Source organism: Ipomoea triloba, chromosome 3, assembly GCF_003576645.1.
Source record: "Ipomoea triloba cultivar NCNSP0323 chromosome 3, ASM357664v1".
Taxonomy (NCBI): domain Eukaryota; kingdom Viridiplantae; phylum Streptophyta; class Magnoliopsida; order Solanales; family Convolvulaceae; genus Ipomoea; species Ipomoea triloba.
The window spans coordinates 7,906,103-7,921,913 of NC_044918.1; the positions used below are offsets into that span (position 1 = coordinate 7,906,103).

At 31.6% G+C, this 15,811-nt stretch overlaps 1 protein-coding gene across 1 annotated transcript; it reads left to right on the top strand.

Moving 5' to 3' along the window:
* Positions 1-5,824: 5,824 nt before the first annotated feature.
* On the top strand, positions 5,825-6,974 carry LOC116014517 (NDR1/HIN1-like protein 13). The gene has a single exon (XM_031254589.1). The coding sequence runs from the start codon at positions 6,065-6,067 to the stop codon at positions 6,803-6,805; it is 741 nt and encodes a 246-aa protein (XP_031110449.1). The 5' UTR covers positions 5,825-6,064; the 3' UTR covers positions 6,806-6,974.
* The last annotated feature ends 8,837 nt before the right edge of the window (positions 6,975-15,811 follow it).

Below are 15,811 nucleotides of genomic sequence, written 5' to 3' on the forward strand. Positions count from 1 at the left end.
GTTCACAACAGAGCTCCCCGGCATCTACTCGCCGGTAGCCTGCCGGCAGGGTGTTGGTGCTTGCTGTTAGGGTCCTCTTTCTTATATAGTTTCATCATTCATTCACTTCTTTGACCAGCTTTTTCATTGGGAGGGGGGAGCTATTCCTCCGGCGGTGGTTCTCTCTCCGGCTAGTCTGGTATCCACCGTGGAAGCGGTCTTTTTGTCTTGGTGGACTGGTCAACAAGAGAAAATCACGTCTTGTAGCTCTGGTTTAGAGGATAATCGGTGGATATTGCCGACTAGTATTTTGGAAGGGATCATCGCCTCTACCCTGTTGTTTTCTTTTCCTACTTTTTTTCTTCCTTTCCTCTCAAGAATTTTTGACTCTGAATATGTTTATGTTTGGTGCCCAGAACGTGAGCTCCGAAGCTTGACCTCCATTGTGCACCGCCCAGTACAGTAGTTAACAACAGATCGAATTAATTACTTGAAGAAAACAAATCACATTAACAGATAATTGAAATGGGCTGAGAGTTGGATCTGTAAATTGCTTGGCCAATGCAATACCAGAGGTCTTCATCGAAAGAGGCGGCAGTGAGGATGAGTTGAGGGAAGTTGGTGGCGGCGCTGATCGGACCACTCAACGAAATGCCTTTTCCGACGTTGGCGACTTCGTGCAGCGCATCCAACCACCAGTTGTATGCATTAATTCCGAGGCGGGGTGGCGTTCACAAGTTGGGAGATCTTCTCGTCGAGCGTGAGGCCATAGACGAGATCACTGACTCGGAGGCAGATGGAGACATCTGACTGGCAGAAGCCCAAGGTTTTGGTCTGTGGGAGAATGGGGCGGAGCCGAGTGGGCGAAGCCATGGAGTCTCATGGTCCACGACTAGCGAGTGAGAAGATGAAGATGAACGAAGACAACGAAACTAATTTAAGGAAAATAAACAAAGACAATTACTAATGCCATGTAATCAGCCTAGTCAGTAGTCAACCGGAAGGAAGGGCTAGGAACTGGCTACCAGGTAAAATTGGAGGCATTTGGACCGTTGAATGGTGTAATTGCATGTTTTTTGAGTTCAATGGTCTGATTGCACTATTGCGTTACCTAAGAATACTTACAACAAGATTAGCAGCAATGTTTATAGTTGAATCATAATTTAGAATGAGATTTTGGAGGTAGAGGGTTAGAGTTCGGTAATTATATATACTTGGGGTTATATTGTAAATATAAAAATACATATTAGGTCTAAAGTAGAATATATATATATATATATATATATATATATATATATATATATACACGACAGACCTGTTTAGTTTAATATGCTTTTGAAATTGACTCAAGTCTGACCTTTTTACTAAACGAGTTTGGCCTAACTAGACTTTAATTAGGCCCAGGTATTTAATAGGCTTTTGAAATTGACTCAAGCCTGACCTTTTTACTAAATGAGTTTGGCATAACTAGGCTTTAATTAGGTCCAGATATAGGTCCCTACAAGGGATCTGACTCTCTGGCATATTCCCACCACTAGCGCCTTATTATCCATCCATCAATTACTATTACTCATAATATTCTTATTGCAATACAACGCTCATTACTCAATTTTCTGTACTCATAAACAGTATAGTAAATATATTTCCCTGAAGATTTTAGTATAGTTGTATCAACCCATGCAAACCATTATTTAATAATTTAAAAAGACTAAGGTATATGTTACGACTTACCAACAAATTAAAAAAATCCTCAAAGAAAAAAGGAAAAAATGTTAAATTGACCACTTAACTTACCATTTTAATATGACTGAGCAATTAAACTTATAAAATGTACCACCAAACCATAAAACATAAAAACAAATAAAATATGTGCAATTGAGACATGGTAAATACCCAACACCCTTCCATAACTCCCAAATAACTAACCCTTAATTACCCATTAGTTACCAAATTTATTACCTATTTATCACTCATTTATTACCTATAAATTACCCATAAATTTCATTTAATGTCCATAAATTGCCACTAACATGTACAACGCAACTACTAGTCTTCTATTATAAAATAGGAAAGTAAACCAAGGACCTTGTAGTCTAGTGGCATCAAACCCTTCCCTTTATACGGGAGGTGGTGGGTTCGAGCCTCAATGTAGGCACAATAGGTTGAGAAAGTAGTTATGAACAGATACTGCATTCTAGTACGAAGTACTAAAATTCAAAGAGGGAGGATGATCTCTCTGCAGAAAATAGCTCCATCAACAAAAAAGACGATGACACTACATGTATGTACGAATTACTTACAAAAAAGAATGAATTGTATTTTCAAATTACTTATATTTNTACACGACAGACCTGTTTAGTTTAATATGCTTTTGAAATTGACTCAAGTCTGACCTTTTTACTAAACGAGTTTGGCCTAACTAGACTTTAATTAGGCCCAGGTATTTAATAGGCTTTTGAAATTGACTCAAGCCTGACCTTTTTACTAAATGAGTTTGGCATAACTAGGCTTTAATTAGGTCCAGATATAGGTCCCTACAAGGGATCTGACTCTCTGGCATATTCCCACCACTAGCGCCTTATTATCCATCCATCAATTACTATTACTCATAATATTCTTATTGCAATACAACGCTCATTACTCAATTTTCTGTACTCATAAACAGTATAGTAAATATATTTCCCTGAAGATTTTAGTATAGTTGTATCAACCCATGCAAACCATTATTTAATAATTTAAAAAGACTAAGGTATATGTTACGACTTACCAACAAATTAAAAAAATCCTCAAAGAAAAAAGGAAAAAATGTTAAATTGACCACTTAACTTACCATTTTAATATGACTGAGCAATTAAACTTATAAAATGTACCACCAAACCATAAAACATAAAAACAAATAAAATATGTGCAATTGAGACATGGTAAATACCCAACACCCTTCCATAACTCCCAAATAACTAACCCTTAATTACCCATTAGTTACCAAATTTATTACCTATTTATCACTCATTTATTACCTATAAATTACCCATAAATTTCATTTAATGTCCATAAATTGCCACTAACATGTACAACGCAACTACTAGTCTTCTATTATAAAATAGGAAAGTAAACCAAGGACCTTGTAGTCTAGTGGCATCAAACCCTTCCCTTTATACGGGAGGTGGTGGGTTCGAGCCTCAATGTAGGCACAATAGGTTGAGAAAGTAGTTATGAACAGATACTGCATTCTAGTACGAAGTACTAAAATTCAAAGAGGGAGGATGATCTCTCTGCAGAAAATAGCTCCATCAACAAAAAAGACGATGACACTACATGTATGTACGAATTACTTAACAAAAAAGACGATGACACTACATGTATGTACGAATTACTTACCAAAAAAGACGATGACACTACATGTATGTACGAATTACTTACAAAAAAGAATGAATTGTATTTTCAAATTACTTATATTTTTGTTGATTCAATCGGTTATGGAAGTACTAAAATTCAAAGAGGGAGGATGATCTCTCTGCAGAAAATAGCTCCATCAACAAAAAAGACGATGACACTACATGTATGTACGAATTACTTAACAAAAAAGACGATGACACTACATGTATGTACGAATTACTTACCAAAAAAGACGATGACACTACATGTATGTACGAATTACTTACTTACAAAAAAGAATGAATTGTATTTTCAAATTACTTATATTTTTGTTGATTCAATCGGTTATGGTAGGTTGCCCGCTGAGTGACTATCCCGGGTCATGAAACCAACAGAGACATTTTTTTTTTAATTTCTTTCGATGCAATTTGAGTTATAAATTAAACATTTCAATCTTTCTTTCCAACTTTATTAAAAAAAAAAAAAAACGACTCTTAGTGCCTATCATGTAAGAAATATGATCGAATTCTACCAAAAAAATTTGAAAAATGTCTTAATTTCACATATTTTCTTTGTTTGATGATTCAATTGCACATTTTTTAAGTTCAAACCCAATTACACAAAGTTTTTTTCACTTTTGGTCCTATGACTTTAGTGCTTCCGTCAATTTAGGTACACGACTTTCATTCATGACATAAGTAGTGCTTGACTTTGATTTTTTTTTCACTTTTAGTCCTTGACTTTGATTTGTTTTCCACTTTTAGTCTTATTGGCCATCCGAGCGACAACTTTTAATTGGAATCAACAAACTATTGTGCCATTAAAGGTAAAAGTGTCTTTTGATAAAGCCCTAAATATATTTATAAATAAAATCAGAGAAAAAAATAGGAAAAAGAAACGTTATTTGCTTGATTTGCATCGCTTTTTAAGCGACAACTTTTAATAAGAATCAACAAATTGTTGTGCCATTAAGGGTAAAATTGTCTATTCATAAATTCCTAAATACATTAAACGTTATTTACCCTTAATGACACAACAGTTTGTTGATTTCGATTAAAAGTTGTCGCTCAGATGGCCGAAAGGACTAAAAGAGGAAAAAAAATCAAAGTCAAGGATTAAAAGTGGCAAAAAAAATTAAAGTCAAGCACTACTTATGTCAGGAATGAAAGTCGTGTACCTAAATTGACGGAGGCACTAAAGTCATAGGACCAAAAGTAGAAAAAACTCCAATTACACATAAGCAATAAGTTCAGTGAATTATTTGACACTTTTTTCAACAAAAAGAATAATATTAAAGTAATTATTAGTATGAGTTTTTTGCATTTTTAGTCCCACGACTATGGTGGCACTTGTAGGATTGGTCCATGACTTTCAAACTTTGCAATTTTGGTCCATGACTATTGTTTTTTTTTTTTGCAAAAATGGTCCTTCCGGCACCGGAAAACAAAAATCGGCGAATTTTCCAGCAATTTTTCGCCGGAAAAAAAAATTGACATATTTTCCATCAATTTATCGCCGGAAAAAATTTCTCCTTTCAAGTAAGATTAAAACTGAAATTTCTAAAAAATTAATGTATTTTACTTTTTATTCAAAATTGACATTTCTAAAAAAATTTCCTTTATGTTGGCAGATGTTACTACTGCGCAAAATTATTCAAATATTATTTTTACTTTTTAGTTTAAATTTAATCATAATAATATTATTTTTTGTTGATCTTGAATTTGTATTAATAATTTTAAATTTGTACTTAATTGGCTAAAAAGTAAATATAATTTAAATTTAAACGAAAAAGTAAAAATAATTTTGAATTTATATTTAATTTACTAAGATTAACTTGGCTACACATGCTTTTAGAAATGAATTAGTTTTAAATTTAATTAGTTTACCAAAATGAAAAAATAATTAAATTGACTAAATATGTTTTTAGAAATGAATTTGTTTTAACTTAAATTAATTGTTTAGAAATGTCAATTTTAATCTTACTTGAAAGGAGAATTTTTTCCCGGCGAGAAATTGACGGAAAATATGTCAATTTTTTTTCCGGCGAAAAATTGCCGGAAAATTCGTCGGTTTTTGTTTTCCGGCGTCGGAAGGACTATTTTTGCAAAAAAAACAATAGTCATGGACCAAAATTGAAAAGTTTGAAAGTCGTGGACCAATCCTACAAGTGCCATTATAGTCGTGGGACTAAAAATGCAAAAAACTCTTATTAGTATCTACTTAAAAGTAAATTAGAGTTTAAAAAGTAATTAAATTATGTTTAATTATATTAGTGAGAATCAGAATTTGTTTGAATGACTCACCAAAAAAAAAAAAAAAGAATTTGTCTGAATGTAATAAAACGAGGTCCTCCAATAAAATAGACAGGCCAAGGACAAAAAACAAGTCAAAATTAAAGATCCAATTCATCGGATCTAATTAATTCCTTAAACATATCACTCCAAGAATAAGGTAAGGCAGAGAGGCGGAAAGTGTTTGGGAGTTGTTGTTGTTGTTGTTGAACGTGGCACAAAACAACCAAAAAAAAAAAACATGAAACATTAAGATGGCTCCATTTGTAAAAATTGTCTTCTCATGAAGCCTTGCCATGCAAACCACAAAGTACTCGTCCTAGCATTTCACCACCAGCTACTTCTACCTATACCTTCCCGCCATTGCCCACTACATATATAGATAGCCATATTTTGCCGTCTTACACCGCCGCTCTTCCATGGAGGGGCGGGTGGGCTCACCGGCCGGGGGCGATGGCCGGAAAGGTGACCCTCCGTTGACATCCTTAACATTTTCGCTGCCCGTCCAACCGGGGAAGGATCCCGAGACCTACGTCATCCAAATCCCCCGTGACCAAGTTTACCGTGTCCCGCCCCCGGAAAACGCCAAAATCGTCGAGAGTTACCAGGGAATGCAGTCCAATAAAAAGGATACACGGCTTCGCAAATGTTGCTTTTGGTTCCTGGTCCCTCTGGCAGTCTTAGGGATTTTGATAGGCATCATCGTCGGCACTATCAACGGCCTATACACCCCTAAATCCCCAAAATTCTCCATGGCCACGATCCAATTCAAGAAATCCCCACGACACCCTAATTTCCATGTCTCGTTGCTAGTTCATAACACCAACCAGAGAATGAAGGTTTCGTTCGGGGACGGAGGTAAATCGTCGCTGGTTTTCAAGAACCGTGAGATCGGAAAGGGGAAATATCCCACGGTTTCCGTTAAACCAAAGGAAACAACGGCCGTTGATTTGAAGATGGCCGCGAAACTTTCGGGCGATTTACACAAGGAGCTCAACGGTCGCCGGAAAAAATCGATGGCGTTGAAGATCAGTGTGCCGATGGAGATTTCGAGTTGGGCTAAGGGGAAGAAGAAAGACGTAAGTATTAAGTGTGTTTTCAAGGTGGGTTCATTGGCAAAGAGCGCGGATTTATCGGAAGAATGTGAAACAGATTTTTAATTTTTACGTCACTGCAGCCATATATGATGATTTTATTCATTATCCCGGCACTTAGCTTGCCTCTCCCCCTTTTTGATTTTTTCTTTTCTCTTTTCTTCCCGTTTTCACATTTTTGAATTCTTTATTCTTTTGACATCCATCTGGATATAAAATATATATTTTTGAAACCTGGATATAGCATGCATGTGATGACTAGAAACTTATTACTTCAGATGAGGTGAGATATATATATATATATATATATATATATATATATATATGCAGAATGGAATTGAATCATAGCCCAGAATATGAGGAATCCTTGATGTTACGTGTACGTATTGCATGTCTGAGGACATTATTTCTTCGGTTCCCTCTTTCACCTCATTCCCACTTGATCTGATAGAGGGGAGTGAGAACTATACCTTAAATCTTACTGAGAATTACATGTTTATGCTATTACACTATGAGCTCTTTTGGTGGCAGATGATCATGATTTGATACATGTGATGCGATTAGGATCGTCGAGTCTTTCGCTCAGTGTTGACAAAAATCAAATTTGTGAAACTATCAGAATAAGAATCATTCTCTACTCACTCAATCATCTTGAAAAACTCTAACTTATTAAAATATTTAGTCTTAAGACACATCATACTTGAAAAAAAAAAAAAACGCTCCATATTTAAAATTTTTGACATATTTACAATGAGTAACGCTAGGCGCCCCTCTACTTTTCATCGCATCTTTTTACCACTTAAGTTGGAAAAAACTAAATCAATTTTTTCACCCATGAAAATGCTTTGATTGTTCAACATTCTGTTATGCCCGGCCTTTAATTGAGTAATATCAAAGAGAGATTCTCAGAATATATATTAGGGGTGAGCAATACCTAAGGAATCTGAAGAACTCGTCTAACCCAAAATACAACTATCCAATGATGGAGATCTGTACTCGTATTACAAATATCCTCTCGTATAATAAACGAATCTTGATTTACAAATATCCTCTTGTATAATAAACGAATTGAATCTTGATTTTTAAATATCAGGTGAGGGTTTAAAATGTTAAATCCAAAATATGGGTTAGGGTTTAGGGTTACACACACGCATACACACACATATATAGTGCAAAGTAGTTTGCATGTGAGTCTAAGAAACATGTGACTTTTTCTTTGAGAAATCATATCTTAAATTATTGCCTTAAAAATCCTCACTCTGGATATATTAAGCAGCCCCTTCTCACCTTCCAACCTGTCCCTCTTCTGTTGTAACTGAGAGTAGCGAAGACAGCACTAAAAGGGTGTTGGGAACGTGGGTGTTTGATCAAGAACTAATCAGGAGAACTTTAGTTGAAAATTGAAATGATTATTGTGGATGAACTACCTTTTAGGTTTGTTGAGGGCCAGGGTTTTAGGAAGTTTGTTTCTATTTCCTGCCATGGGTTTAAAATCCATTGAAATGGACTGTTAGTAGGGACATATTCAAGATTTTTCTGATGACATAACAAATTTAAAGAAGGTTTTTACGAGTAGTAGTCAAAAGGTCAGTATCGCTATGATTGTAGCAAAAATGAGTGATTGTGAGTGTACATTTGTGAAATGTCATCCTCAGGGGATTGAGGTTTATGGCACACAATATGCAATCACAACTAGGCACTAGCTAAAGAAAATCAACAAGAAGCTAAGCAAACAACAATTTTAAAGAAATAGTAAGACTAACACATATACACAAAATAAAGAAATAGGACTCAATCTAGGGAGCATTATCTTCTAGATGCATAACACAACTTAAGGATTGAAGAAAAATATTCACACAACCAAGGAATTGAGGTGATGCACGTAAGAATCCTAATCTATAAGTCACTCTCGTGATAAATAAATAAAGATTAGAACACAAAGCATCTTAACCCCCCCCCTCCCCCCCGCCCCCCAATTTCCCCTATTTTCATAGGAAAAATCGAATTTATGCAAGGAGTGGCTTGAAATATTACCCAACTCTCATTGAGGCCAAGAATCCTTCAAAGCATGCTAATGAATGTTGTACACCAAGCATTAACAATATACAAACACAAATCCTTCATAAACTCAAGAACCCTAGGTAGGCAAACATCTCCTTTATGCAATAATCAAGGATATCTCATCAATAAAAACAATATAACCCTAACTCTAGCCCATAAACTAACTACTCATGATTAAATAGCATAAAGAACACAAAAAAATCAATGTAAAGCATAAACATTGCAAGATACAGAGATAAAAGGGAAAGGAAAACTTATGTATTGAAATAGATGGTAAATCTCGAAATCCAAGTGTTGAATCCTTGATTACAAGCTTCAAATATGTTTAGAAACCTAAATATAAGCTTAATCTAACATGGAAATATGAAAGGAAGTGAAAGGGAGTGTCCTGGGTCCAACCATGGTCAAAACCAAGTTGAAAATTCTCAAAACGAGCTTAAATATAAATAGAGCAGGAGTCACACGGCCACCTACACGAGCCATGTAAGTGGCCATGTGCCAACTCTCTAGAAATTGCATTTCTCACTGTGTAAGCATAATTCTTTGCAACTGCTTTAACTTATAGGCTATTTTCACCCCAAAAACCATTTTATTGGCCTTTGTAGTCTTCAATAAAGTTGTATCCCTTCAAGTTGGCTTTCCAATGGTGCAAGAGTCATCTCATTTGGACATTTCTAGGCTGAGATATGGTCAAAATATCCAACAGTGACAGATTTGGACGAAATCTGTAAGTTTGGACGATTGTGACCCCTTTGGCTTCTTTTTTAAGCTTTAATGTCTTCATAAGAGTTTTAGCCATTTGAGCCTTCTTTCCAATGGAACAAAAATCACTCAATTTGGATATTTTTAGGCCGAGATACGTCCAAATACCGAACAGTGACCGATCTATGCGAGAATTTCAGCTTTTTGGCACTTGTTCCACTTTTTCTTTGGTTTGTCCATATGATCAAAACCATTGAAAATATCACTTTTAGGCTCCCTTGTAAGTGTTGCATCCATCTCCATAGCTTCTCCTTAACTCTCATTGACTCTTTAATAAAATTTTTCCCAACCGGCTAACCCATTTGTCTTCTTCAATAAAATTTTTTCCCAATTTGATTCATCCTCGATCTTTGTCGACGATCAACGATTGTTCTTTTATTTCCCGGTTTGGGCCCATTGTCGGTTGTAACTTGTAAGTTTTATTCTATTTGTAATGTGTTCTGTCTTTATTTTCTCTGTAGCATTGCACACAGGCAACACAACACACCTATAAGGCATTAGGGATTTAGGGCTATAAATCTATAATTAATCCTCTAATGAGTAATGCAAATATGTAATGGGATAATGGTTTTTGTGATTTCTGTAGTTCTAGAATATATATATTTTAAATTATAATTACCCTGAGTTACTGAGTTCTATCTAATCTATTCTATTAACAAGGATAGAAAGTGAAAGAAGAAAAGAACAAAAAATCATAAAATTAAACCTACTTGAGATCTTCAATGTCAAGAAAGATTGAATGGTTTGGCAATTTTGTGTATTAAGAAGGATATGCTAGACAATGTTAATTTTGATGCAATTATCGATGATTTTGCATCGACTAAAGCACGTAGAAATTTTTTGTCATGATTACTTTGTATTTAAAAAATGTTAGAAAATTTTCTAATCGTATTTCATGTTATTTGATACTAGTATTTTCGCCCGTGCGTTGCACGGAATGGATTTGTTATAATATTTTAAAAATATTTAGATTGATATACAATTATATATATTATAAAATCGAATATTATATAGCGCAATTGATGAAATTGGTTGGATCGATTATGTTTTTTGATGTTTTCCTTGCTTGAATTAGAACAAATAATTGTCCATTTGTCCGTGCGATGCACGGATAATTTTTTTTATTATATATTTAGATAATAAAAATAAATATGCAATTATAAAAAAATTCTAATATTGAACGTGTATATTTATTTGATTTTAAAGTTATTACAAAAGTATTACTCAATTAATTGAATAATATATGACTTGTTTGTTTACAATTATCTTAAAAAGATCGATATTAATATGACTTATGTAATTATATTATTACTAAAATAAATATGGGAAAAAGGAGAAATAATTTAATTATAATTATTATAAAAATAAATTTAATGGCCAATGTTTAGTTTAATTACCATAATAATTATTAGACAATTATTATTAGTCAATTACATTAATATATGTGCAATTATAGTTTTATGCCTTAAGTATATTCATTTTCACCATATCGCATTTAGTTTTTTCTTCATCCTCCATATTTGAATGAATTAATTCTAATTATTATATGTGTAATTAATTTTTTTAAAGTTTAAATAATTTAAAATTTTCAAAAAAAATAGTGTAATTAATTTTTTTATAAAAATTTTAAATAATTTTTAGTCAATTGTAATATTCTTTTCCTTTTCCAATTTCCCTAATTTCCGTTTATTTTTTCATTACGGTCTTTTTATATTTTCAATCAATTAGTAAAATCAGTTTTCTTTTTCATTTTATCTTTACTATTGTTTGGGCGGGAATTTCACAAAGGATGGTTTTATTTTTATTAATAGTATTAATAGTAACACAAATATAGAAGTATATATAAGTATTTGAATTATTATTATTATTATTGGTGTAAATAATAATTAATAAATTATTTTTTCTTATAAAATTACGTAGAATTTTCAAAGAATTTTTTATTTATTACGCAAAATTTATTTTCATTATTCTCACAATTATAATGGTTTAATTATTCTGAGAATTTGGCAAATAAATTTTTTTTACCAATTAAACTTTATTAATTTTTTTTACCAATTAATTAATAATATTAGTTTGTGCGGGGAAGTTGAATATGAGGATTTTACTTTTATTAATAGTATTGATATTGATACGTGAATATAGAAACAATATTACCAATTAATAGATATTAGTAAATTTTCATTTTACATTTTCTTACTAAATAAGCTTTATTAATTATTTGACCAATAAAATATTTAATTAATTGACTACAAAAGTTTGGGAGGAAAAATAAAATAGGAGGATTTGACTTTTATATATCAACTTAGGGTAACGATCGAGATCCCCTAGCATATATATATATCAATTGCTTATATTATCAATTGCTTATCTTAGTTCGTAATCCCCTAGCGTATAAAATTGAATAATGGCTAAAAATATAATAAACATCCAAATACTCTTGATTTCCATTTCAGTTTTCTACTATATATACGGAAATAAAAAAAATGTAAACAAAATATGTACCCTCTATATGGAAGTTGGTCAAAATAGAGGATGATTATTACGTAATATATAAATATTTATTATAATATATTAGTAAATATATTCTTACCGTATACAGTAAATAGTAAAAAAAAAAAAAGGATCAACTTACCATGAATATCAATTACCGTATATGTTAATATTATATTTTTTTGAAAAAGATTCTTGCCATGAGTATCAATTAGTGTATATGTAAATTATTATATATTAAATAGTAGTATTTTAAATTAGGTAAAATATTATTAATTAGTACAACTGGATAAGCGTGTGTAATATTTATATTATATTTACATAATAACGTGAATTTGGAAAGTATATATTACTATAATTTACGTTATAACCATGAGAATTACAGTATAATTTATGTCCACAATGAGAATTAGGTATAATTTGTGAAATTAGAAACAATATTATCAATGAATAGATATTAGTTAATTTTTATATAACATTTTCTTACCAATTATCTATACTATTAAAATTGAAGAGTATGCTTTTATTTTTATTAATAGAAAAGAAATAGATAGATTAATAATTAATAATAAGAGAATATAATTAATAGAATAATTATTTTATTATTGTATACTAAATTTATTAAATATTAAAATTTATAAAATTATTAAATATTAAATATATTTCCTCAAAATTAAGTTTCATTCCTTATCCTATTTTATTTATTGCTATTTTTAATAGACACCATTTAAGAATGAATATATTCTATATTTATTGTTCCATTTCATTACAAAAAATAAAATTATGTCATTTAATGTACTTATTATTACCTGCTCTATCCCATTGTATTTTTTTTTTTTTTTGAAAAATGCATTGTTCAATTTAATTATTTTTCTTTAACAGGAATATCAAGTCATATATACTAAAAGTTATGTACTGTTTTGAAAATTGGGAGGCAATATTTACACTACTAATAATTTAAGGGTGGCATTAATAATTGGCATATTATGGAGGACATATATTACAATTTTCATTATTATTATATATTAAATATTAGTATTTATGAATATAATTAATCAATTATAAGATTATTAAATATTACATCAATTTGAATTTGGCTAATGGTCGTGAGCCCGTATATATCAATTGCTTATATTAGTTCGTGATTCCCTAGCGTATAGAATTGAATAATGGCTTAAAATAGAATAAGTATCCAAATACTTTTGATTTTCATTCATGTTTTCTACCATATATACGAAAATAAAAAAAATGTAATAATATATAAAAGAATTTTATTTTTATACATTATATATATATATATATATATATTCCTATGCTTGGATCACAGTAGATTTTCCCTTGGGAATCTTCCCTAAGTATGTTCTTGTTGGCAAATTTAAATTTTGTCCAGTTGAAGTTTTCCGCAAGTATCTTGGCCCTAGCCTGATCAAGTNTGTCAATTTTCATAAAACATTATAATATATTTACAGAATATATACAAATAGATAACAATTAAAGGCCAAATTCACTTCTAGTATTTGTATTTTTTTTTGAGTACTATTAACCCTGTTTTTTCTAGTATTTGTTTAATAATTGAATTTATAATAAAACAAACTACAATACAATAACCACTTCCAGCAACTTCATTTCATCAATTCTTTAAGAAAGATATGTAATTGCAAGAACGTACCATTGTAGTTTAATTTGAAACAAACTAACATTAATATTTAGTGAAAATTTTTTATATTTTCATTACAATTCAGAATGGCACACAAGCCAATACTTCACCAGGTTTCTTAATAAAGACTATTAGGATGTGAAGTAAGCAGATGCTAATAATATGTCAATGGTGTACATACAAGAGTCAAATAACTCAAATCTCATTGATATATAATTCCTCAATTTAAAACTTCAAAGGAATTATTTTTTCAACTAACATAGTCAAACTTAGTTTAACAATCAGTATGACACTTGCTCAAACAGAATAGCTATAGAATGTATTCCAACTTATTATAGAACTGTTTTGCTCATTGGAATAGAAGTTGTCCAAATAGAATGTACATACCGATGCTCCTTCCCTTCAACTCCATAATCAAAATTTAGCAACTGCTCCGTCCACAACATCCTTCTCCAGGCATTCCTTCATGGCATCTAAATGTGAAATCTGAACACTTCTTTGGATCAATTTTAGCACCTTCTCCCCGGCATCATTATGTTTCACCGTCCTCTACGTACGTACCCTTCTTAAGGCTCTCAGAAACCCTAAAAATAAAGTGTATAAATAGGACTCTACAGCGTTTTGCAAACAATAGAATTCTTGCTTTATTTTTTTTTCCATCTTTAAGGCAAAATATTCCTTACAAAATCTGCAGGAATAATAGGTGAATGGAATTTGCCATATTACCATGATTATAATATTACCATAATAACCAATTATATTTAATCTAATTCTATCATAATAAATTCTATAAATTCTATCTTAATAATTATAATCAATTATAATTAATATTATTCTATCATAATAATTATCATAGCACTAAAATGCCCCTACGTTTGGGCGGGAAATTTTGGAGGAGGATATTGTTTTTATATATAGTATAGATTATTATTTTTCAGTATTATTAAATTTAAATTTTAGTTTTTTCATATAGGGTCCATTTTTTTTAATTTCGCTCAGTGCCTCCAAAATGTTTGGACCGGCCCTGCTAGCTCCTTTCGCAGTGCATCTAACATTGTTGGTTGAATGTGATAGATAAGTGTGATTTGTTCTCATTAGCATTCTGTTTTCACTTGATCTTTCCCAAACACGTAAAGTGATGGAATGGTTATTTTTATCTAGTTATGTGAAGTTGAGCAATTATATTTTTGCTATGACGATCAGTGCAAGATGCTATGGATTAATAACACTTGCAAAAATAACATTGGGTCATCTAAAAGCCCAGACCAAAACGGAAGGAACAACTATCCCCCTAGTCATGTAGTGGGCTTTGTCTAATTGAAGATTAATACGGTTGTTATGCCATGAACTCGGGTCCACCTTGCAAGGTGGATTCAGGTCTATATTCACAAATTTTAGAACTCTATATTTATAATTTTAGAGCTCTATATTCATAATTACATAACTCTATATTTACAATTTCATAACTCTATATTCAACCGTATAACACAATTTTTGAATCCATATAACAAAATTGTGAATATCGAGTTCAAAAATTATGAATATTGAGTAATGTAATTTTGTATATTGATATCTAAAATTGTAAATATAGAGTTTTAAAATTGTGATATAAACCCGGATCCGTAGTATAATTTACTAGATTAATAAGCTTCAACTTCGAAGACTAATAATGGAATTGGGCCTAATTAAAGTGTGAAGAGCATGACAAGTGAGTAGCTCATTGCTTTCGCAATCGTTATATATATAAAAAAAGAATATCACTATAGGCCCTGAGCATGTCTGTCCAGGCTGAGCCCATTGCACAGGGTCCCCAAGGGGGCCCAACTACAAAAAAAAAAAAAAAGTATATATTTATACTATACAGCAGTAGCAACCTATTCTATAGTGTGTATATATATTTATATATATAATAGAGATCAAATGCGGTGAATGTGTTCAGGTGAAAGATGCAGTAGAATGATAGTCATTGATCTCGTTAAAATCTATCGTCCAGATTAAACACAAATTTAAAAATAGCGCGGTAGCATTTTAGTCTTTTTGCATTTAGGTTATCAAACTTAAGAGGCGTGGTTTCTGTGTTTAAGGTGCGTCTGTTCTTCAGT

Coding starts and splice junctions, on each gene's coding strand:
- LOC116014517 (XM_031254589.1), top strand. CDS start 6,065: ATGGAGGGGCGGGTGGGCTCACCGGCCGGGGGCGATGGCCGGAAAGGT.